This window comes from Sphaeramia orbicularis, chromosome 11 (genome assembly GCF_902148855.1).
Source record: "Sphaeramia orbicularis chromosome 11, fSphaOr1.1, whole genome shotgun sequence".
Classification (NCBI taxonomy): domain Eukaryota; kingdom Metazoa; phylum Chordata; class Actinopteri; order Kurtiformes; family Apogonidae; genus Sphaeramia; species Sphaeramia orbicularis.
Window position 1 is genome coordinate 17,566,282 of NC_043967.1, and position 23,696 is coordinate 17,589,977.

Here is a 23,696-nt window from a genome sequence, read left to right on the forward strand (position 1 = left end):
GTGGGTCAGTCATTCATTCCCCACAGACACACTTACATCAGCTGCATAACCACCACTCTGATCACAAAAGAATTAACACACACATTAGTTCCATAAACAGTCTTATAATCTGTCTAACCATGTCCATGTGCCACCCTGTTGGGTCTGTAAATGCCCCTGCATGTTACCAGGTGATGTTTTTCACAGGAACAATTTAAAAGGAATTGTAGCAGAGGATTGAACAGATCTGTAAATACTCCCACAAAGTCATTTAACCTGTCAGAGTCTGTTTCCTCATCATAAGAAACTCTTGTTGTACTTTGACCTTTTCAGTAAAGAGTTGATTCTTCCGTAACTTCTTTTTCCTTAAACTCAGCATGGAACGCTCACAGTGCAGGACTTATTGGACCATGGGGACGTGAGCTGCTTACAGGGAGGATGTTTAATGATTAAAAAAAAATAGTCGCATAGTTTCACAGGTCACGAAAAGTGAAGGAAAAGAAAACTGCTGTCTTTTTTTCCATATTCACGTGGCTACCTATAAAAACTGCTGCCATTTGACATCAGTAAGAACCAGGTTAAAGGAACCGCTGCATAGAGCATTGGTTCTTTTTTGGATGTGTGTTTAGAGAGGACGTGAGGCAAACTTTACAAAAGAGGGAGCTGATACCATTTATGGGTTTGTGTCTGGTTGAACATCTATTTATACTTACCTTGGAGCTGTGAAAAGGATCTTCATATAAAGGGTCCAGTGGTCAAATTCTGCTTATATTTTTTTTATTTATTAAGTGGGGACTGCAGATAAAAATTAACACTGACGCTAACTCCGGCATATTTACATATTTATGAAATGGAATGTATAAATGTGTTCATTAATGTGCACTGTCCCACCTAAATAAAGATATATCATATTAATAAAAATAATACATATATTTTTTTAATCAAAATACTGTAAGAGTGAAGTTTTTAGATGCGTCTTTCTCTTGTCTATTTGTTCAGGACTAAGCTCAACATGGTTAGCCTAGCATGAAGTGTAAAGTTAGTAGAGGAAGAAGAAGAAACTGGCTTTGAAACCACCGTCGTAAAAGATTCACTGTGTAATATTTAGTGATATCTAGTGGTGAAGTAGCACACCGCACCCACTAACCTTTGCCTCCTCCTCCCATACGGCAGCCACGAATAACAGTCCAGGTCCTTGTTTGTTGCTATTACATCTAATACACTGGTTCCCAACCTTTTTTGGCTCATGACCCCATTTTAACATCACAAATTTCTGGCGACCCCAGACATTCAAAATGGAGACTTTTTTTTTTTTTGCTACAATTAATTTGTTTTTGATCATGTAATATTTTGCTATACTATGTTGCAAATAAATGTTAATTTTAGACGACATTTATACTGTATAATGTATATTATTATGGACGGAGGCAGAAAAGCCAGGTGTAGATTACTGCACAAAGTGAGAATTTGATTTTCCTTGGTCAGGATATGTACAGTCAGTCCAGCTTGGATTTACAAGGCTGACAATTAATACTGAACAAACAAGAACTCAAACTATGAATTATGAAAGAGCTGCAGCATCTGAAACCGACCACAATGAACATTTGAAAGATAAACAGTACCACAGTGCTTCAGTTTCAATTTCACAGTTTGTCATGTCTTTTATGTATTGGGATTATCTCTCTCAACTCACCATATATATTTTTATTAGTAAGTTTTTTTGTTTTTTTATCAGTTACTAGAAATTTCAGGGGACCCCATTTGAATTCCAGGTGACCCAAATCCGAGGTTGAAAAACACTGATCTAAAATGTCATATGAGCGGCAAAGTGATAGGTCTTCAAATTTGCACAAATTTTTTTCTAGCTTCCAGGACAAAGTGATTATATTGTGATGGCCCAAGGTCAAAGTCATAGTGATGTCACAAAGCACAGTCTTGATTATAACTGCTCATAAGTGTGAGAACTACATGAAGAGATTATGATACAAATAGTTAAGTTCAGTTTAATAGAGGTTCCGGTTTAGTTTAACAGAAATTTCCCAAAAATTTGCACTTTTCAGTAGCACTAAATATTAGACTGTCTTTATAGAGGAAAAATGCATCAGTATTTACTCGTTATGTGTATGTTTATTAAGAAATAATTTAAATTTTCTAAATAATTGTTAGTAAATTTTACTATGAAACTAATTTGATGTATTGTGTAGTTTTGCTAGTTAATAGAATAGACAAATCATTTAGTAACAACAGATCTCCAGACTGGATGCAGTCTGCCACAATACAGAAAAAACAAGGTGGTGCTATTTCCTGTGTACTGTAATAACGGTATACAGCGCTCATTCAACTATATGCCTGTGAAAACAAAATGAGTGGTGTATTCTATTTGTGCACTACGATCCTCCTTATTTAATGCTTTATTTTGTAGGATCCAGACATGAAGAAAAATGTAAACACTGCAATGTGTCGTTTTTGGAAGCGTTAGATATACATATTTATTAAAGTACAATCAACAGACAGACAAAGCTAGGTTCACTCAAGAATATACATAATACCCATCTTAAAAGAGTGAATAAAGTGTCCCCCTTAATTCCTGCAGGTAATGTTCAATATGAATCAACATTGGCTTCAGACAGTCTTTTATGCAAATTTCCTGCAGTAGCTAAACATCCAGCTTTACAGTCTCCAGTGTTTTGGAAGTCCTGTAAACCGCTGAGCCGCTATTCGTCCTCTTGAGTCGGTGCACGTCATCGACCCGTGGCTTCAGTCTTCAGCCTCTCGGAGCAAGGAGAGGTAGATGGTGGACTGGAGGAAGCGGGGATAACAGTCTGTGTCCAGGAGAGAGTAGATGCGTTTCTGTGCGTGGGACAGGGACGTGTGAGACGGCGCCTGCAGCAGCTGGATGGTCAGGTCTCTGGTCTTACTGTCCAGGTTCACCTATGACCAGAAAACTGATGTAAGGCATCACAACAGACGGATGGAACAACAGCTGTCCAAGACCATCACAACATTTGTATTTTGATGAGCAGCACTGTTTGGGGTAAAATACTTCTGCCTAAATTTGTATACAAAATTGCATTTATCCGTGCATTAAATGTACTCATTGTGGTATAAATAATGACCTTCAATTAAAATGATTAAAACCTTTTTTTTCAAAATGGAAAAAAAAGCAATTTTTCAGTAGATGGGAACTGATTTCTGCCATTACATTAAACATACAGCACTGTGTAAAAGTCCTAGTCCAACATTAGGTTTGTTGGTTTAATAAAGTTCTAATGACTGTACGTACGTATTCTCAGTCTCTGTATTAAAATCCAATGTGGATATATGTGAAGTATGTACAGCAGTAAAAACAAAAGTTTCATGGAAAAAAACAGCTTCTATAATCCAAAGTGGTCGTATTTAGTGTGACCTCCCTTTACACTTAACATGTCTTTAACCCTTTTTTTGGCTGTGTGTGTTTGTTTGTTTTTATAATTATTTATTTACTATTGTGATGTTTGTGTCTGTGTTGTTGTTGTTTTTATTATGCACTGACTGGTGGACACTTTTTTAATTTCGTTGTACATGTTTCATGTTACAATGGCAATAAAGACTATTCTATTCTTTTGTTCAGACAATTTGATATTTATTGCATTAATTTTCACAAGTTTTATACCAGGTTTCATTCAACACATGTTAGATGTTTCTAACTTTTTGTGCTGCTTCTTGTCATGGGGTCAGAGGTCAAACTAAATAGTCACTTTAATCTTTAGAACCCATTCATTTTTCACTTTAATCTTTGGAACCCACTCATTGTTTTTGTTTGCCTTTTAAGGCTGTGCAAATATTTCCTGAATTTACTTGTTGTATCTGAAGAAAAGAGAAAGAAAAATAAACATGAATGATTATTTCAACCCAGTAAAAACAAACCTAGAGGTGGCCTAAGACTTTTGCACAGAGCTAGATTAAAGCTTGGTAATATAGCAAAATGTGTTAAGATTAAAATGTTCATATCAGTACATATCAGTGATTTTCACAATAAATATTGTTCATCTTTAAAAGCTGATATTTTGTCCTGAGTAAAAGTGGAAGAATCTAGGTGGTTATTTGTGACTTTAAACACTTTTTTAAATAGATTTCAGTTAGTTAACCCTAAACATGATCAAAACTTAATCAAAAAGTTTCAATGTATAGTGATCACAAGCCATACATAAAAATAGAAAAGGAAATAATATTTTCAGTCAATAAATCATAGATTAACCAAATAATTTACACTTTTATAACTGTATTTCTTTTTCTCTTAATGTCCATTGGTCTTGAATGTTTTGAAGAGTCTGAGAATCAAGACAAATATATTGGCAGTCATTGTAAAGAGATAGGCTGTCAGAAGTGCAACACATCATAATTCTTCATGATAACTAAATAAAAATGTGGGACCAGGTGGGCTGGTGATTTGCTCCAAGGCACACTAAATCGTACAGTGACATTATGTGTAATATTCCTAATCCAGCACCCCTCCATTAACACACTTTATCAACACACAGAATGCACTGATCATGTGGCACTTATGTAGTTTTACTGCAGACGTTTACATTTGTGTCTGGAGAAGCAGAAAATAGGATACAATCGTATGTTTTATCTCCCTCCAACTGGTAAATGTCATCGAGTACAAGGTGTGTTCCTGGGAGAAATGTTAAACACAGTCCAGAAGTAAATAAGGTTGTAAATTACAAATGGGGAAGAGTTTGTCTGGTTGGTTAACTCTGACCTGAGTGGGTGAGTCTTTACAGACATGTAGTTTATTGCCTGACACTGGGATGAACACTCTGTGAATGGTGCATGAGTATGCAAGAATGGAAGAGAGAGGAAACCTGACCATAAAAATCACCTTCATTTTTACTTGAGATGCAGAAAACACAGCTGTTTTATACCTAGACTGCTCCATCAAAGGCTGTAAAACTGAACAGATATTCCTGTGAGATAAGTCCATTTTTACCACCGACTGGGGGGAAGGTTGAAACTGAAATTTACACTTTACTTTGTATGTATTCTCCTCGGTTTACTCTGTATTCCAATACAAGGAAGTATCTAACCCAAGGGATTAAACTTTGCCAGTAAATGACGTCATTACAGCTACAGGATCATCCAAAAAGATATGTTTAAGAGGGAAGAAAAAATAAAACTGACAGTTTAGAGGCAAAAAACCATCTTAAACAACCGGTGAGTGGAAGGCTCACCTCTAACGTTGGTTAAAAAGATTTCCTTGATAAACACAAAATCAGAATGTTTATATAAGCATTAGAAAAATAAAGCATTTTCAACAGTTTGTTCACTGAAGTCCTAAGTGTTACTCAGCTGTATAAGAAACAACAAGTCCAAGGGGCAAGAAAATCAGCAAAAAAAGAGAAATTGCTTCATTCTATTCCACAGGGTTATTAAAAAAAGAATTAACCGATTTCATACGCAATATTTTAATAAGGAAAAGCAATAGAAAACTCCACCCAAGTCACAAGTATTCTACTCACAATCACCTTTTATTTCCTGTCTTACAAGTGTTCAGTGTGTCCACCACCTGCAGCACGGACAACATCAATGCGATAAGAGAATTCCTCCCAGACGCCTATCAGTATATCACGATCCACTGAGTTGATCGCTGTTGTTATTCGATGTTTAAGGTCATCAAGGTTAGTGGGTAGCGATGGAACATAAATGGGATCTTTTATGTATCCCCACAAAAAAAAAAAAAATCACACACGGTGAGGTCTGGGGATCTCACAGACCAAGCACAAAGAGCAAAGTCTTGGGCCAATCCGTCACTGGGGCACCAGCTTAACCCTTACCCTAACCCTGTGGCAGCCATTCAAAACTTAGAAAACTCCTCTTTCAAATGGTCACTGACTCATTCCATGACGATGCTTGAGAACTGAAGTAATGGATCATGAAATCTTTTCATTCTTTTTGAATAACCCTGAACTTTTGTACAGTACGTGAGGTGCCCCACTTGTATAAATAAAACCTTTAACCTTTGCCATAAGCAATTTCCATAACACCTTTTCTAATGTTGTCCATCATCAGGAGATTTTGATGATAATGTGGCTGAAATCTGAGTTGACACAATTTGTGTTTTGATTGCACCCTGTTACAATCCACAGGGTGGATCACTGATGTTTAGTCAGACTCACTGATTTCATTTGTATAAACGTTTGTGTTGACTCTGACACAGCCTCAAAGTCAAATATGCTCCTTCCAAATAATGACCTCTGTTTTCTTAAACACATTCTCAAAAAAACATTTAAAGACAAAGGTGGAAAAGGCCTCACTGCAGGACACTCCAGAGTGGAATATTTATATTCTGTATCCACAGTTTCCACAGAACAACACTGTAAAGATGAATCATCAGTTTAAAGTCTATGGATATTAGAGCTGCATATGTGAAGACCTTCTAAATCAGGCATGTCAAACTAATTTCTTCCACGGGCCGCATTCAGCCCAATTGGATGTCAAGTGAGCCGGACCAGTAAAGTAACAGCATCATAACCTATAAATAATGACAACTTTTTCTCTTTGTTTTGTGTAAATATTTACATTTTTCAAACTATCCTTTAACAAAAAACATGTGAATAACCAGAAAAAACTGAAATTTGTAAGAAAAATAAGTGCAGTTTTAACAATATTATGCCTCAACTTATCATTTATTACGCACAATGTTACACAAGCTTTTGGTAACAAGTATAATATTGTTAAAAGTTTGGAGTTTGGAAGTAAAATAAGAACACTTTCTCATTTGCCCCGGCCATTGTTCTTCTTAGTAGTTTTTTAGGTTCCACTGGACTAGTTTTGCTTCAAAAGAGCAAAACTAGTCCAGTTGAACCTAGAAAAATGGAGTTGTCACTGTTTATAGGTTATCTTGCTATTATTTTACTTTAGATCATATTGGTCTGTATGTGGAACCTGAACTAAAATGAATTTGACACCCTTGATTGTTAATATCTTCAGTGTAATTTTTGCACTTCCCAAATTCATCCTGCAGGCCAGATTGGACCTTTTAGCGGGTCAGTTTTGGCCCCCAAGCCGATGTTTGAGAATCCTGTTCTAAATGGTTTAAATCTCTCAAAAGTTGTGGATCATAATCATCATCATAAACAGCTGGTATCCATATTAACTGTTATCTTCCACAAAGCACTTTTTCTCCCACATTGTAGAAAATAAATATCCTTTCCTGTGCCAAAAAATGGTAATCCATCTTGTCTAAACGATTGTGATTCAACTGCTTTAACCTCCCATGGCAAGAAAATTTCTCATTCAAACTCTAGCGGAACTCCCCTCAGATCGTTTTTAATCACGCTTTACAAACACTAGCCAAATGTAAGTGATAAGGATAGGGATAGTATTTGGTTTTTATACATTTGACACATTCATATCTACAAAATTCTGAAATTAATACATCAAACTCCTGATACTCAGCCATCTACATCCCATACTGAAAACAAAATGGTCCATATCTCTTCTTGTAGAAATATTTGTGCTCCTGTAGTCACTGCAGGACAGGGTTGTACAGTGTATAGCGTGTCGTCTGTGTTTTTTGTGCTATTGTATTGTTAGCTGTCAAAGTAACACAGCTAAACATCTTAGTAGATTTACCCCCAAAAGTGCTTGAGGTCCTTTTGTTATAGTGAATAAGATAAAAGGATGCATCCAAAGAAAGCTGATGTAATACTGATACTCTGCCTTCCTGTTAATTTTGTGTATTATGTTACTCATTTTACTGTAATAGTCTGCTGTTCCCTCTACCTGGATTCAGATAAGTGGTGGATGGATGAATGGATAGATAGATGTAGGTTACAGAAATAAAACAATACCCTGTCGTAGCTTTACTTCAGAGATCGTGAGACTTTTGTAAAACTGCAAAAAGAATGCATCCACCTGCAAAGTCAGCTATTTTGTGCATTTGCTAGACTTTACCAAACCCGAGAAAAGTGATTTTATAGAGCATTAATGATCATCTCATTTAAGGTGAATCTATGGGTGGGATGGGAATATGAACAGAGGACCTGTGGAACTAACTGATTAATATCTGGCGCTATTAGCAGAATGCTAAAATTTAGATTAGTAATATTGGATGACAGAGCTGTGTTTCAGTCATACAGAACATCCATACGCGGAACATACATGGAGATTATGACCGCAGTGACTGTTGTATAACTCACTGTTTTATCAATAAAAAATTTGAACCAGATTTAAAAGTATGAAAGATTAAAAGAGAAATAAAACTGCTGCGAATACTTTTGGTGGCAAGCAAGAAAACAATTACAAGAAGATGGTTAAGCCTGACTCAACCTACCCTAGATGACTGGTTTGGAATTACTTTGGAAATATTTAAGATGGAAAAATTAACTTAGCAAATAAGACTCCAAAAAGACAAATTCTACCAAATCTGGAAAAACTGGATCTCATTCATTGCCCCCATGAGAGCAGACTTTATTTGATTCCACTGGTAATATTGTTTTGAAACTTACCTATTTTATTTTTGTGACTGGCTATTGTCGACTACTTGTATGACAGCAGCGGCAGGTAATGTCTCCCCCCACGATTTTTGTACATAGTTACGTGTTAACTGTTCTTCTTCACTTTAAATCGTAACAGAACCCTCTATAAGTGAATCTGTGAACATCCAAGTGCTCTATCTGTTCTGGGCATTTAGCCAGTACGAGCTCTAAGTGAAAAATTATCTCCACCTTTGCTGCCTCAGTGCATTTTTTTTATGTTATTGTATTATATTATTATGAGGAGAGTGGATTCTGTAAGGGACTGACATGGCCTAACCCACGATCTGAGATTATCCTTCTCTGAACTTTTATGTCTGGACGTTGGATATCACTCTCTTTCTGGTCTAAAACAAAAAAAAAAACTGGAATGCCACTTTTTCCTAATTTTGATTAAGTGATGACACGCTGTACCATCCAAATCATCCATTCCAAATAAACATACAATTTAAAAAAAAAAAAAAAGTATGAAAGATCTATGTATGATTACATGAAGTTTGAGGAGTTATTTCTGTAGTGCTGGAGCCTGTTTTTTCCCCTAAAAATGACCCTGGTCCTCTCTCTCTTTATGTATATATAACAAAAATGTATTGTGACCATTACCACAGATGTATGTAAAAACAAGACGTGCTAGCCTAGCAATGGAAGGAGCTAACATCAATAAATGATGGACTGTCACTACCTGATCTGTGTCGGAAACCTGATTTGTTGTACGCATGTGTAAGAATACTACTTTCTGTCACTTGTACAGTATTTCTACGTAAAATATGTTCTGGATTTTTTTTTTTTTTTAATCACTCGTGAAATAGAAGATTTAAATGATTTTGTATTAATTGAACACATTCTCTACAATTAAATAAAACTATAATAAAACAAATCACTCAACTCATTTTGTATTCAGTCTGACTAAAGTGAACTGCTGTTAGCTAGATAGCGCTCATTAGCTGCTATATGCATGTTATCTAATGAGAGCTGATTGAATGTGACAGATAAAAAAAAACAAAAAAAAAGACTCCAGTCCTCTATACAAAACAAAAATGTATTGCAACTGTTATCACACATGTATGCAAAAATAGACGTGCTAGCTTAGCAATGGAAGGACCTAACATCAACAAATAATGGACTCTGTCACTAGCCACTGTGTACTGGAAACCTGATTTCTTTTTGTTTTGTTTTTAATTCACTTGTTGTGAAATACAAGATTAAAAATGATTTTGTATTAATTAATCACACATTTTTCTCTACAATTAAATAAAACTATAATAAAGCAAATCACTCAACTCATTTTGTATTCGGTCTGACTAAAGTGAACTGCAGTTAGCTAGATAGCTCTCATTAGCTGCTATATGCATGTTAGCTAATGAGAGCTGATTGAGTGTAACAGATAAAAAATAAAAATAAAAAAAGACCCCAGTCCTCTATACATAACAAAAATGTATTGCAACTGTTATCACTCATGTATGCAAAAATAGACGTGCTAACTTAGCAATGGAAGGACCTAACATCAACAAATAATGGACTCTGTCACTCGCCACTGTGTACTGGAAACCTGATTTCTTTTTGTTTTGTTTTTAATTCACTCGTTGTGAAATATAAGATTAAAAATGATTTTGTATTAATTAATCACACATTTTTCTCTACAATTAAATAAAACTATAATAAAGCAAATCATTCAACTCATTTTGTATTCAGTCTGACTAAAGTGAACTGCAGTTAGCTAGATAGCTCTCATTAGCTGTTATATGCATTTTAGCTCATGAGAGCTGATTGAATGTAACGGATAAAAAAAACAAACAAAAAAAGACCCCAGTCCTCTATATATAACAAAACTGTATTGCAACTGTTATCACAAATGTATGCAAAAATAGACGTGCTAACTTAGCAATGGAAGGACCAAACATCAACAAATAATGGACTCTGTCACTAGTAGAATACTACTTTCTGTCACTTGTACAGTATTTCTATGCAAAATATGCTCTGGATTTCTTTTTGTTTTGTTTTTAATCACTCGTTGTGAAATAGAAGATTTAAATGATTTTGTATTAATTAAACACACATTTTTCTCTACAACAATTAAATAAAACTGTGTAATAAAACAAATCACTCAACTCATTTTGTATTCAGTCTGAGTGAAGTGGTGAACTGCTATTAGCTAGCTAACTATTGTTAGCTGCTATTAGCATGTTAGCTAATGAGAGCTGATTGAATGTAACTGTTTGATGAAGAACAAAACAATCTTTTTATTTCATAACTACTTCAAGCAATAAATAATTTAGAAATACAGGTATCATGAAGGACTGTTCTTGTACATGCAAAGAACAAATTGTGCTAGCGGAATAGATCATGTGACAGGCTCCTAGAACAGTATATACGCACATGCAAATCTTCCATTTGTTATTATGTTTATCTCTTTACATTATTTGTTTTATAGCTGTTGTCTTATTGTATTGTTTTAAACCGCTATAGCCTGTTTTCTTTGGATGTTGTCTTTTACAGGACTACAATTAGCTTCTTCCTGTATATCTTACTATTAAAATTTTCTGACATCTCCATTGTTGTATTCTATTTTAGTGGAACGTACTGCCCATCTCTGCCAGGACCTTCTCTGCTGGAGAGTTTTCCGTGATGAATGCTTACATAATATATTTTAATTCTGCTCTTGTTCCATTAAAGGAAAAATGTACCACATGAAGGCAGTTACTGTCTGATGTAAAGCTATGATGCCAACTTGAACCACCCACGCAAGCTTCCAAAAACATAGGTCAAATCCAAAACTCATAAAAGTGCATTGTTTGGAGGCCATTTGATTAAAATACTAACAGATCTTACACAAACGGTTCATATTTTCACACTAAATGCATGCAGTCTGACAGGATAGAGTAAAAGCCCGTACCTCCCGGGGGGCACCTGGTTGAATGTAGGTGGCGCAGATGTCCTTGGCCCTCCTCTGCAGGCTGAAGTTGTTGGACGAATGTCTATATTGTTCACAGGCCAGATAGAACTGCAGATTCTCTTCACTAAACTCAGAACGCAGGAATGCTCCAAACACAGAAACCCCAGCTGAGAGGAGAAAGAGGAGGAGACCGAGAAGTGTGGATTACGTCACCATGCAACATCACATTACACATTTTACAAGAAGACACCCACACACACTAACACAACAACGTTGCAGAACTACTAAGGGCATGGCATACAAATACTTCCAGGTGCAAAGCCAAGTGGACTTACAGTAAAACCCTGGCACACACCCTTCATTCCAACATGAGCTTTGTTACTATGAGGCTTTGTTTTTAATCTAAAGAATCAAACATGACACGACTGTTTTGTTTGGACGGAGGAAGGAATGCTGCTGACAACAGGAAAAACAGTACGCAACAGTTCACACTTTATATCTGCAGTGCACAGGACAGATGAACATAGCAATGATAACAGATCCAAGTCTCACAGAGTGTTAAAGACAGTACTCCTAGAGAAAGTAACAAGTACATCACAACATGTTTTACTTCTGATACAAATGTAAGCACAGATTAACAAGACATGTAACAGGAGAAGTACCCTGCGTTACTGTTTCAGAAGAATTAGGTTAAGTTCTTAATTCTTACTTAAGTTCCTTAACCCATAAACACCCAGTGCTGCTTTTGTGGCAGTTCCCAAATTATTATTTTTTTGTCTATTTTTAACCTTTTTTTAAGTGATTTATCACCATTTACTTTAACCCTTTCATGCATAGTGGTCACTACAGTGGACAGCTATTCTACAGCTGTTCTCTTGTACAGTATATTCATGGATTTTGTTGTTCTTTTTTTTTTTTTTTTTTTTTTTTACACATATCTTTATTAAAGTTTTAAGACACTACATGTCTTTTCTGACATGAATTGGTAACATTATGTAGATCTCTCCTGAGGATAAACCCCCAGAATCACAAGCCTTCCCCACAGTTTTCACACAATTTATCAGTAAATACATGTTTCTGTGTGTCAAAAATTAAACGTGTGGTGTCCAGCTGAGTGGATATTTTCGCAACTTCATGAAAAATAGGTTCATAAGAAGGTTTTTGTCATTATTACTTTTTTAAATGTATTTTTAAATTTATTTATTTATTTATTTTTAATTTATTTTTCAGATGAAAATTTTCTATCACATTGTTTTTTTTTTCATGCCTAAAGAGGAATAAAAACACTCAGGAAAAAATTTTGATTAAGGTTCTCATAATTCGTGCATGAAAGGTTTAATATTAGGCTCTGTATTTTGCATTTTTAAGTGAAAACCAGGTATTTCCCTATATTTAAAGTACTAATTATGTAGATATTCATTAAAGCTCAGATTAAAGTTGAGGGTTATTACATCAGAAACAGAGAAAACTGAAGAAAAAGCCGCATTACTGTGCAAAATATATCATTAACTGAACATAAAATAAGTGTCTCCAACCACTGTCAGTTATTAAACTACATGGGTTTTGTTGGTGAATCAATGTTGTAGATGATGACGGTGTTTCCATAGTAACTACGGACCCTCTGAACGTCCAAATGGGTCATATCTGATGACCATGAAAAGATGACAAACTGCATTTTACACCAATTATTTACATGGATTGATAGGATTAGTGGATCAATAGGTATTAAACATTTTATATCAGTGAATGATTTTGGTCACCGATGTATGCTTGGGTCTTTATGGGTTAAAACTTATGGGTAAAGAAAATAAAACATTCAACTTAAAGCACATTCCATAAAAACACATTAGCTTTTCTCTGTGATCCATCCAATCTTCTTTTAATGTCTGTATCTGTTTTTTTTTTTTGTTTTTTTTTTACGTCAGTTTCATCTTGTTTGGTTTGTCATCTGTGGCAGATAGGAAAGGGTCCATCATGTTCTTGTTCTGTCCATTTAGGGAAGGCGCATAATGGTACAAAACAAAAATAATCACTCATGTCCCTCTAATGCATGAAGAGTTACATGACAGATCTACTTAAAGCTTCAGTGCTTTTACGGTCAAAACATCCACAACTACCTTGCAGCATATTGTCGAGTCAAGTGGTCTGAGAAGACTTGAGACTTCTGCATCTTCTTCTTCACTGTGTTTTCAGGTTGTTATAAACCTTCCCACCGACACTCATATCACAGGCATTTTCAGACAGATAAGGAGTTAAATACTATATGAGACTATATACACTATATATACAGATTTCTCCTCAGTTCAAATCAAAAAACTGTGCTGCCTCTTGACCAGGTCATTATTGTAAATGAAAACTGGTTCTCAATTGACCTACCTGGTAAAATGAAAGTTCAATAAATAAATAAATACTCTCTAATACATATAATTCATTCAAACATTCATTGGCAGTCTAACAAAGAATGGTCAAGGACCATATTCCTGAAATATGTTGCAAATTTTACACCTTAAACCATTGTTTTTCAGTGACTTCCACACAGAAACAAGTAATTCCATTAGTTCCATTCTTATTATTATTTCCACAGCATTACCAAATGTGAAAAACTGTTAGCTCTTCATGAAATACTTCTTCATATCAGAAAAATAAGATACCTTCTGACCATTTTGATACACCTTTGTTATATGCCTCAAGTCTTTAAATCTTGAAAATTTTTTCATTCATTAAATTTTCCGAACTGCGTAATCCTCTGGGGGATCATGGCAGTGCTGGAGCCTATCCCAGAAACCATTGGGTGAAGGCGGGTTACACCCTGGACATGCAGCCAGTTCACTGAAGGCCAGACATACAGTGCCTATCATAAGTATTCACCTCCTTGGATGTTTTACCCTTTTTTTGCTTTCATAAATCAATCATGGTCAATAAAATTTGGCCTTTTCAACACAAAAATTTATTGGAAAAAACTCTTTAATGTCAAAGTGAAAACAGATTTTTACAAAGTAATGTCAATGAAATAAAAATATATGAAGAAAAATAATTGTAATTGTTTGCATAATTATTCACCTCCATTTAAATTTAATGGTCTAATTCAGTGGTTTTCAACCTTGGGGTCGGGACCCCACGTGGGGTCGGGGGAAATTTCTAGTAACTGATTTAAAAAAAAAAAAAACTTACTAAAAAAAATATTTGGTGAGTTGAGAGAGACAATCACAATACATAAAAGACATGACAAACTGTGAACCTGAAACTGAAGCACTGTGGTACTGTTTATCTTTCAAATGTTCATTGTGGTCAGTTTCAGATGCTGCAGCTCGTTCATAATTCATAGTTCGAGTTAGTGTTTGTTCAGTATTAATTGTCAGCCTTGTAAACCCAAGCTGGACTGACTGTACATATCCTGACCAAGGAAAATCAAATTCTCACTTTGTGCAGTAATCTACACCTGGCTTTACTGCCTCCGTCCATAATAATATACATTATATAGACTTAATATCATCTAAAATTAACGTTTATTTGCAACATAGCATAGCAAATTATTACATGATCGAAAACAAATTAATTTTAGCAAAAAAAAAAAAAAGTCTTCGTTTTGAATGTCTGGGGTCACCTGAAATTTGTGATGTTAAAATGGGGTCACAAGCAAAAACAGGTTGGGAACCACTGGTCTAATTCAACAGAGGTCCATCCAATTGGTGCCAATAGTCTCTGTTCACCACTCAAAGCTTTCTTGTCTGATGACCAAAAAGCTCAATTTCGGTCCCATCACTCCAAAGAACCTTCTTCCACTTGACCATGGAGTCTTCCACATGAAATCTGGCAAACTCTGGTCGAGATCTAATATGAATTTTCTTCAACAGTGGCTCTTATTTTCCACTCTCCTACAAAGCTTTGAGCGGTGAAGAACCTGGGCAGCAGTTGCTATCTGCACAGTCTGTCCCATCATCTCAGTAGCTGTAGCTTATAACTCCTTCAGAGTTCTCGTAGAGGTCTTGGTGGCTTCTCTCACTAGTCTCCTACTTGCATGGTCACTCAGTTTACGAGGCAGATTCATACATACGCCGTATTCCTTCCATTTCTTGATGATTGATTTCACTGAACTCCAGGGGATGTTCAATGCCTTGGACATTTTTCTGTATCCACCCCCTGACTTGTACTTTTCAATAACCCTCTCCCTGAGCTTCTTGGAGTGTTCTTCTGTTTCCATGGTGTAATGGTAGCCAGGAATACTGATTAACCCAGGGGTGTCAAACTCTGGTCCTTGAGGGCCGGTATCCTGCATGTTTTAGATATTTCCCTCTTCCAGCCACACCTGGTTCAATTAATGATCAGCTCATCATCATGCTCTGCAGAAGCCTGATAATGATGTAATGGCTTCCAGGTGTGATGGAAGAGGAAAACATCTAAAACATGCAGGATACCGGCCCTCGAGGATCTGAGTTTGACACCCCTGGATCAACCAGTCTATGGACCCTCCAGACACGGGTGTTTTATAACTCAGTTACTTGAAACACACCCACACCACTCAGGTGATCCTCATTTCACTAATTGTGAAACTATTGAGACCCATTGGATGGATCTCTATTGAATTAGATCATTACATTTAAAAGGGAGTGAATGTTTATGCAAACAATTATTTTTCTTTACATATTTTTTTTGTTCCATTGACATTACTTTGTAGAAATCTGTTTTTACTTTGACATTAAAGAGTTTTTTTTCCAATAAAGGTTTGGGTGAAAAAGGCCATATTTCTTGCAAAAAAGCTATTACAAGGAACTGGGAAAAGACAGAACCACCATCACAGGACCAGTGGATGGCAATTACTGAAGGAATATATACAATGGAAAGGATGACTCATAGACTGTGACTACAGGAAGCTCAAATGGACAAAAAAGTGGAATAAATGGACGGTTTACAGAGGTCAGAATGGCGGAAAGACTGGATAATGTATTGAAATGTGTGTAATGTACCCAAGCAATGTTGGTTTGTTTGTTTTTTGTTGTTTTGTTAAATATATGTGCAGAAAAATTTCAATAAAAACTTAAGTGAAAAAAAAAAAGAAAAAGGCCAAATTTTATTGACCATGACTGATTTATGAAAGCAATAAAAAGGTAAAACATCCAAGGGGGTGAATACTTACGATAGGCACTGTATACAGATGAACAACGATTTCTAATAAACATAGAGAAGTTAGAGTTGTGTTTTTTGTCACTTAGTAGTCAAATACTCTTCCATTTTTAGCTCTGGTTGAGTCTCCACCATCTCCTGAGAGGATATTTACACTATAAACAAAAAGTTACGGATATTTTTAATTTTTGGGCTGTTTTTTCAGTTGGGATTCATGCACAGCACTTTTTACTTTTTACTTTTTACTTTTTTTTTTTTTTTTTAATTAGTGATAGTTAATAAGACAATGTGGACAGAAAAACAACAACAACAACAACAACAAAAACAACACATAAAGGGTAAATCAAACAAATAAACAAGCAAACCAAAAACAACAACAATGACAGAGTACTGACAAACAACAACGACAACATCATATTACAATGAAAAGGATCATAAATGTAAATACCAACTAAACACTATAGCTTGGTTAGGGGCGATAGGGAAAATGGGAAGGAGGGGTGTGAATGAAAGTGAGAAAGAGAGAGGGGGGAGTGAGGGGGGAAATAATAATTGTTATAATAATACAAAAATATATAATAATAATAATAATACCAGTAGCCTAATTTGCTAGTATTATTGTGGCGGCGGTAGCAGTGGAGGCAGTCACAATACAACAATGATTTAAGTAATTTAATATTTGTAATAATGTATTTGTATCAGTTACTATCAGTTCTGAGTTTATATGAATTAATTTAAATTAATACGGCTATGGGCACTTTTTACTTTTTTGTGTGTGAATTGAAACACATTTTTTAATGACCAGACATAGTTTTATATACAAATGGCAAAAATGACCAAAAAAAAAGACAAAAAAAAAAAAAGACAGAAAAAAAAAAAAAGAAATATCCTTAACTCTTTGTTTGTAGTGTAGTTCTTCTATTGCTAAAGGCTCCACTGAGGTAGTCTATATACATTTTATTTATAGAAGCTTTATTTTACCAGGACGTCCCTTGAGGAAGAATCTCTTTTTTAAGGGAGACCTAGCCAAGAGGCACACTGATACAAGACATAACTTTTCTGTAGACCTTCTAATAAAGCACATACAATGTATGCAACCATTGGGGCAAGGATTGTCACATTTTAAAGAGGTCATAAACAAAAAGGCTTGGAATGACTGATTTATACGAGAATTTCACCTTCCATGGGGATTGACAGCTATAAGATAAAGGTATTTCATTGCATTATAGATTTTTTTCCCCAAATAGGCCGAGTCGTTTATCATGGTGTAATTTATATCTGTATTTATTTTGGTCAAAATCCAATTTCATACTAAGATGAAGGGAATGTAAAATGATCCAACACAAGTCTCTCAGACAGCAGACAGTTTGTGAATTGTTTCTATTTTCCATATCAAACCCATGTGATGAGCTTGTATGATCTGGTTCTGCTAATGGCTTTGTTGTTTACATCCATTGGGCTTGAAAAAAAAAAAAAACCTTTTCCAGGTCTTCTACTTCAACCCACAGACATTAAACTGTGACGACTAATAACATTTAACAAGACACAGAGCACTTCACTCAGTAGTACACAGACATCCATCTTAAATCCCAGCTGTATAGAACACTCATACTGCTGTTTATGCTTATTACGTCAGAATGAACACATGCCCTGAAAACCAAGACGTTATTTTGAGACGTAATACGTCAACGGATGGAGAAACAGTTCTTTATGTCCACGTATGAGCTGTGAGTAAGAGCTATGTTTTTGTTGTGTCATAGGATAAATGGTGTACACATTTAACTACATAGTGATGCTACTTTGACAATAATAGTCGACAGTACAGAAGATGTTGATGACTAAAGAGTACCTCAGTGATTCAGTATCACATTACTGTAAAATTAGTGGACCAGCGTGAGACAGAGTAAAAATAAATCAAAGCAGGAGAAGCCAAAATATCATGGCTCTTAGGTTTCTATGAACTGTAGATTCTGCACTTTCAGTAATCCAACTCAGAAACGTTTTTCTGTCCAGGTAAGAATCTGTGTCCCTAAATGCATTGTAAAAATCAGACCTGAACATCTGAATAGACAGGGCCTGTTTGGGTCACTATTAAATTAGGACCAAACAGAGAGAGAAATCCTGCCTCAGAAACACATTTTCTACTCAGTTACACAAAACACAGTGCATAATGCAGTTGAGGATGGTGGAAATGTCATTGACTCTACTGGTAATAGATCGTAGGCTAAGGGAAAATGTTGACTTTCCATCAGTCCTGGGTTCATCTATAGCCTGTCTGTCCATGGGAGTGGATCTCTCCTTTACTGTGGTTCTCCCCTGAGGTTTCTTTTTTCCCACTGGGTGTTTGGAGTTTTTCCTTGCCGAGAAGGAGGGTCTAAGGATGGGTGATGCCTGGGTCATTAGCCCATTTACTTCATCCACTGTTTATTTGACTGTTGTTTATTTTCATATTCAACTGATTCTGTAAAGCCCTGTGAAGCAACCTTGTTGTGATATAGGGCTCTACAAATAAAATTTAATTTAATTTAATTTCTCAGAACTGAAAAGTCAGGGAATCACCAAAAGTATTAATTACAGTTCATGTCTGATCCCCATTCATTCATTCATTCATTTATTCATTTTCTGAACAGGAGGCATATCCTGGGGCCTACTATTGGATGAAGGCAGGTTACAACCTTGAGATGTTCTTCCGTCCTCTGGGTTTTTTTAAAATGTTTTTATGCTTTTATGTTTTTATGTGATAGGTAGAAATCACATTTTGTCTTTTAATTCTACTTTCTTTTTAATCTGACTTATTCTTAGCTACTTATACTCTGCATTTATTTATTTATTTATTGTTGATATGGTATGACTGGTTCTGTGGAGCGGTGGAGATGAACCAGTGGAGTCATGTTGGTCACAGTAAGGACTGACTTGAGGGACTGACTTGCTTCAAGATTTTTTTTGCTTAATTCAAGCAAAAAAAAAAAAATCTGCCAATGGAACAAGTGAAAATTATCTTGGTAAGATTTCTTATAATAAGATTTTCAAGATGTATTGTCTAAAAATAAGTTCTTATATCTCACTTATAAGTTACTCTTCAGGTAATTATGTCTTATTTTAAGTGTGATGAGATATTTTGACTAGAAATGAGAAAAATACACTTGGTAAGATTTTGATTTTTGTAGTGTACTGAATCCAAAAGCTGCAGGTTAGGTATGAAAGGCACACTCGGAAAAATCATCACAACAGCACCCCTCCAAAAATAATAATCAGCTGTAATGGGTGTATTAAGTTTCTGTGGCATTAAAAAAATCCAGTAGTATTGCCTGTACCATCATTGGGTGCATGGGTAAAAGCATGTCACCAGACCAGAGAAACATTGCGTGAAAACAAAGAGGTGACTCAGGAATCCACCTGTGTTGATGTACAAGCGTGACAATCATGCAGCGTTGCACAGATAAGTACATATTTTATGACAGTACACATCCTCTGGTTAGAGAGGATTTTCCACTCTCTATTTTTACCAGTGATTTATAATACTCTTGATGTTTACAATCTGTTCTATTCATAGAGGTAGCTAGGTCAGGGGAAGTGCATTGCTGTAATCAGTGACGTTGGTTTAGATGTCCACATCAGAGCAGCAATAGGAGTTCAGATAAAACATGAGGAACTTGAGACACATTTGACTTTTAGTTACACAAACATATCTCCGAGGCAGAAGTGGTCTGTCACAGAAATGTCAGGGTGTAAGTGCACAACCTCGGTCTATGCGGGTAGGCCAGTGTATGAAGATTTCTGAAAATACATCATGTGTTTGATTTAGACCAAACACTGTGGGCCAGTGATGTGCAAATGTACACTTCACTTTTCCATAGAATTTGTGGCCAAAAGTTATTATAAAGGGTGTATCAAAAAAAACTATACATTTTGAAAAATTACCCCCAGTTCCGCATTTGACAATTTTTGGAATTTTCATTTATGGACGTCGGTAGGTAGGGGATTGGTGGATATTTGGATAATTTACAGACGACCCTAACCCTGTCTGCAAGTTTGGACCCTAACCCTAACCCTAACTTGGCCTGTCCTCAGTGACATTTTCAGGTCTAAACAAGTTGAATTAACAGTGAAAGGCAGGAACAGCTGCCATGGGTGAAGAAGTGAAGTTGACATGGTGGCCAAAGTGTTAATGCTGTAACCTGGCAATTTTGTGGAAAACAAGGTGGATGCCCATTGTCCCCTCCCATGACCTTTGATTGGATTTAAATCCCACCGCTACTTTGCACAAACCAGTTTTAACTTGGATTGCGCAATTTGCCCCTGCTCACTCATGCATGAAATCCTGGGTCTGTAAATTTGGACAAATATCCACCAATCCCCTACCTACTGTACCGACATTCATAAAAGAAAATTCCAAAAATTATCAAATGCAGAACTGGGGGTAATTTTTCAAAATGTATTTTTTAAATTCACCCCGTACAGCCCACATTCATGTCAGTCAGATTCAGGAACTTGGACACTCCTCTACATTTTACAACAGCAACACCTGACACACACACAGTGTCAAAGATGGAGTAATCGACTAGAGCTTCTTTTACTGTATGACAGCCAGACCGCTGATTCCCAGATAAATCTCATGTTCTATGTGGAAATCCCAAAAAGGATCCTCCAAAATGTGAATATTAAGACATAACATTAAAAGGACAAAAGATCTCAACATGGTGGAGACTAACTGAGGAGGAACTGATGAGTGTGGAGTGAACTGGGGCATCAGGGCAGCCTGAAGGAGCAGCAGGGGTTAAAATACATACAATGTACATATTCCTGTTACTCAAAATGACAGTGCACCATCTCTCCTCAGGCTGCGTCTGTTTTATCTTTGCTCGAACATGTATAAAAAACAGTACAGTCTGTGCTGTCAGTACATGGATCAGTCAGAACAGAGCTGGATAAAACAGCTTTTCAATACGCTGACCCTTTGTTTTACTGAATGACTTTCAGAAGGACCTGAAACTATCAGAACTCATTACTTCTGGGGAATTTAAGTCTATTTTAAAGGATTGAGTAACAGTACACTTGGTCAATGTGATTACTTCTAACTTTCCACTGAAATCATTGTTGAACTTGTCCTTTATTGATCTTGAATTTTCTTTTTTTGTCTATAACCTGAAACTCAATTACTTATTTGTCATGTGAAAGTTGTTTTATCTGTATATATTGATATGATCTCAATTTCACCTAGTTAAAAAAAAAAAAGGATGAATATCATTTAAATGTGCAATCACTGAATTTTCTTTGTCACCTAAAATCTACATCCACAGTGACATTTTATTCACAAAATACAATTATTACATTCAGAAATCATCTGATTATTAAATTCAGTGAAATTAAGAATCTGTTTACTCTTCCTATTTGTGTAACTTTTCCTGAAACACATACTATAGACAATGAGAACAGGAGTTCACCCTGGAAACAGCTGCTAAAATGATTCACAAACTGCATGTTGATGTCAGTGCAGTTGAATGTGTCAAATACATGTGAAGCAGAGTGAAAAACATGCAAAAGGCTTTAGTAAATGTAATCCTACCAGTTCACACATTTCCAACCTCGGAACAAAATTGCAATGTTACATAACTACCTGTGATGTCATTATTAACACTATATTAACAGAACATTACCAGAAAATAATTACAGTGCTTGGGTCAGTAGAACAAATGATACAATCATGATATAAAAACTCCAAAATGTCCCTTTAAATCCCATGAATCCTACAGGTCTTATGACTAAAGCTTAGGGAATAAAGATAATTCTGTTACATTTCATCCACAGCGTTTGGAAAATCGAACACTCCATAACTAAACAAGCCATCAAGTTATTATACTGATACATTCTTGAACAGTTAAAAGGTTTTTGAGTATTTTTGCTCACTCAAGTAGATAGTCAAAGGATAGAATGATGTTATATATTCTATAAATTGTGAAGCCCATTGAGGCAAGTCTGTCCTTCGTGATATTGGTCTATAAAAATCTAATTTAATTGAACAAATGCGTCTGCTGGGGCACATTACATTGGTCGTGATAGCGCTAATGATTTTATTTAGCAACTGATAGTTCAAAGGAAGTTGACACATCACTAGGTCTGCAGCACTTTCCTCCTCAGGGATCTTCAAACTTTTCGGGTTGATCCAAACCATATAACACACACCAGCTCGAAACCAATCAGTAGTCACTTTTCCATTGACCCTCAAATTGCACAAATATAAGTTGTGCATAAAAATTTACCTACTGGAAAAACGACAATTTTGCCAAAAGTCTCATTTTTCGATTAAAAGTTTTTGCGCTGGCAAGAGGTGGTTTTTCGGGTGTAGCGCAAATGGTATATCATACAAAACTGCAATGGAAAGACCTTTTTTCACAACTAGAGTCAGGTGAATTAAAAAAAACAGATATTGACGGATGTTACAACAAGCAAAGAAGAAGAAGAAGAACCATGTTGCGGTATGTGCGGACACACCAGGAAACCCAATAATTTTTTTAATTTAGTACAAGATAGAGGGGTAATATATAATAATAATGAGTATATCTGTAAATCAACACCATATTTATGTTCATCGCCATGTTTATGGAATGACTTCTCTTGTCATCTCGCGATAATAAATAAACAAATCATCGCATTTGTGATTTAATGGAAAAACTGACATTACGCACTTCTGTTTTTTTGACATTTAGTAAATATCAATAAAGTTTTGTGCAGATGTCCAATGGAAGAGCGACTAGTGTCACTTACAGGGAAATGTAGGAAGACAGAACAGATGGAGATGATGACGGTAAGACTTGTCTAAACCTACAGTGTGAAAGCAAAACTAACTGGACATCAACCCAGGTTCCAACTTTCAGGTGTGACCTCAAACAGCCTTACAGAGCCATTTGTTTAGTCAAGTCAAACACAGAGTCTTGATATATACCAACAAAACAGTGACAGTGCTGACATGAGATGACTCACTGAATTTAATAACCCTATAATGACACATACACTGATCAGCCATACCATTATGACCACTGACAGGCAAAGTAGTAATCATTTTGATTATGTCATTCCATTGGGACCTGTCAGTTGGTGGGATATATTATGTGGCAAGTGAACATTTAGTTAATGCAGTTGATGTGTTAGAAAGAGGAAAATGGTCAAGAGTATGGATCTGAGGA

At 35.8% G+C, this 23,696-nt stretch overlaps 1 protein-coding gene across 2 annotated transcripts in view; it reads right to left on the reverse strand.

The window, feature by feature from the left end:
* Window positions 1-2,190: 2,190 nt before the first annotated feature.
* LOC115428644 (regulator of G-protein signaling 1) overlaps window positions 2,191-23,696 on the reverse strand; it is a 28,683-nt gene continuing 7,177 nt past the window's right edge. For both annotated transcript variants that reach the window (XM_030147793.1, XM_030147792.1), the window contains exons 5-6: window positions 11,392-11,558; window positions 2,191-2,910 (exon numbers count right to left, since the gene is read on the reverse strand). In XM_030147793.1, the coding sequence (XP_030003653.1) occupies window positions 2,737-2,910; window positions 11,392-11,558 (341 nt within the window). In that variant the 3' untranslated portion in view covers window positions 2,191-2,736. The remainder of the gene's footprint in view (window positions 2,911-11,391; window positions 11,559-23,696) is intronic.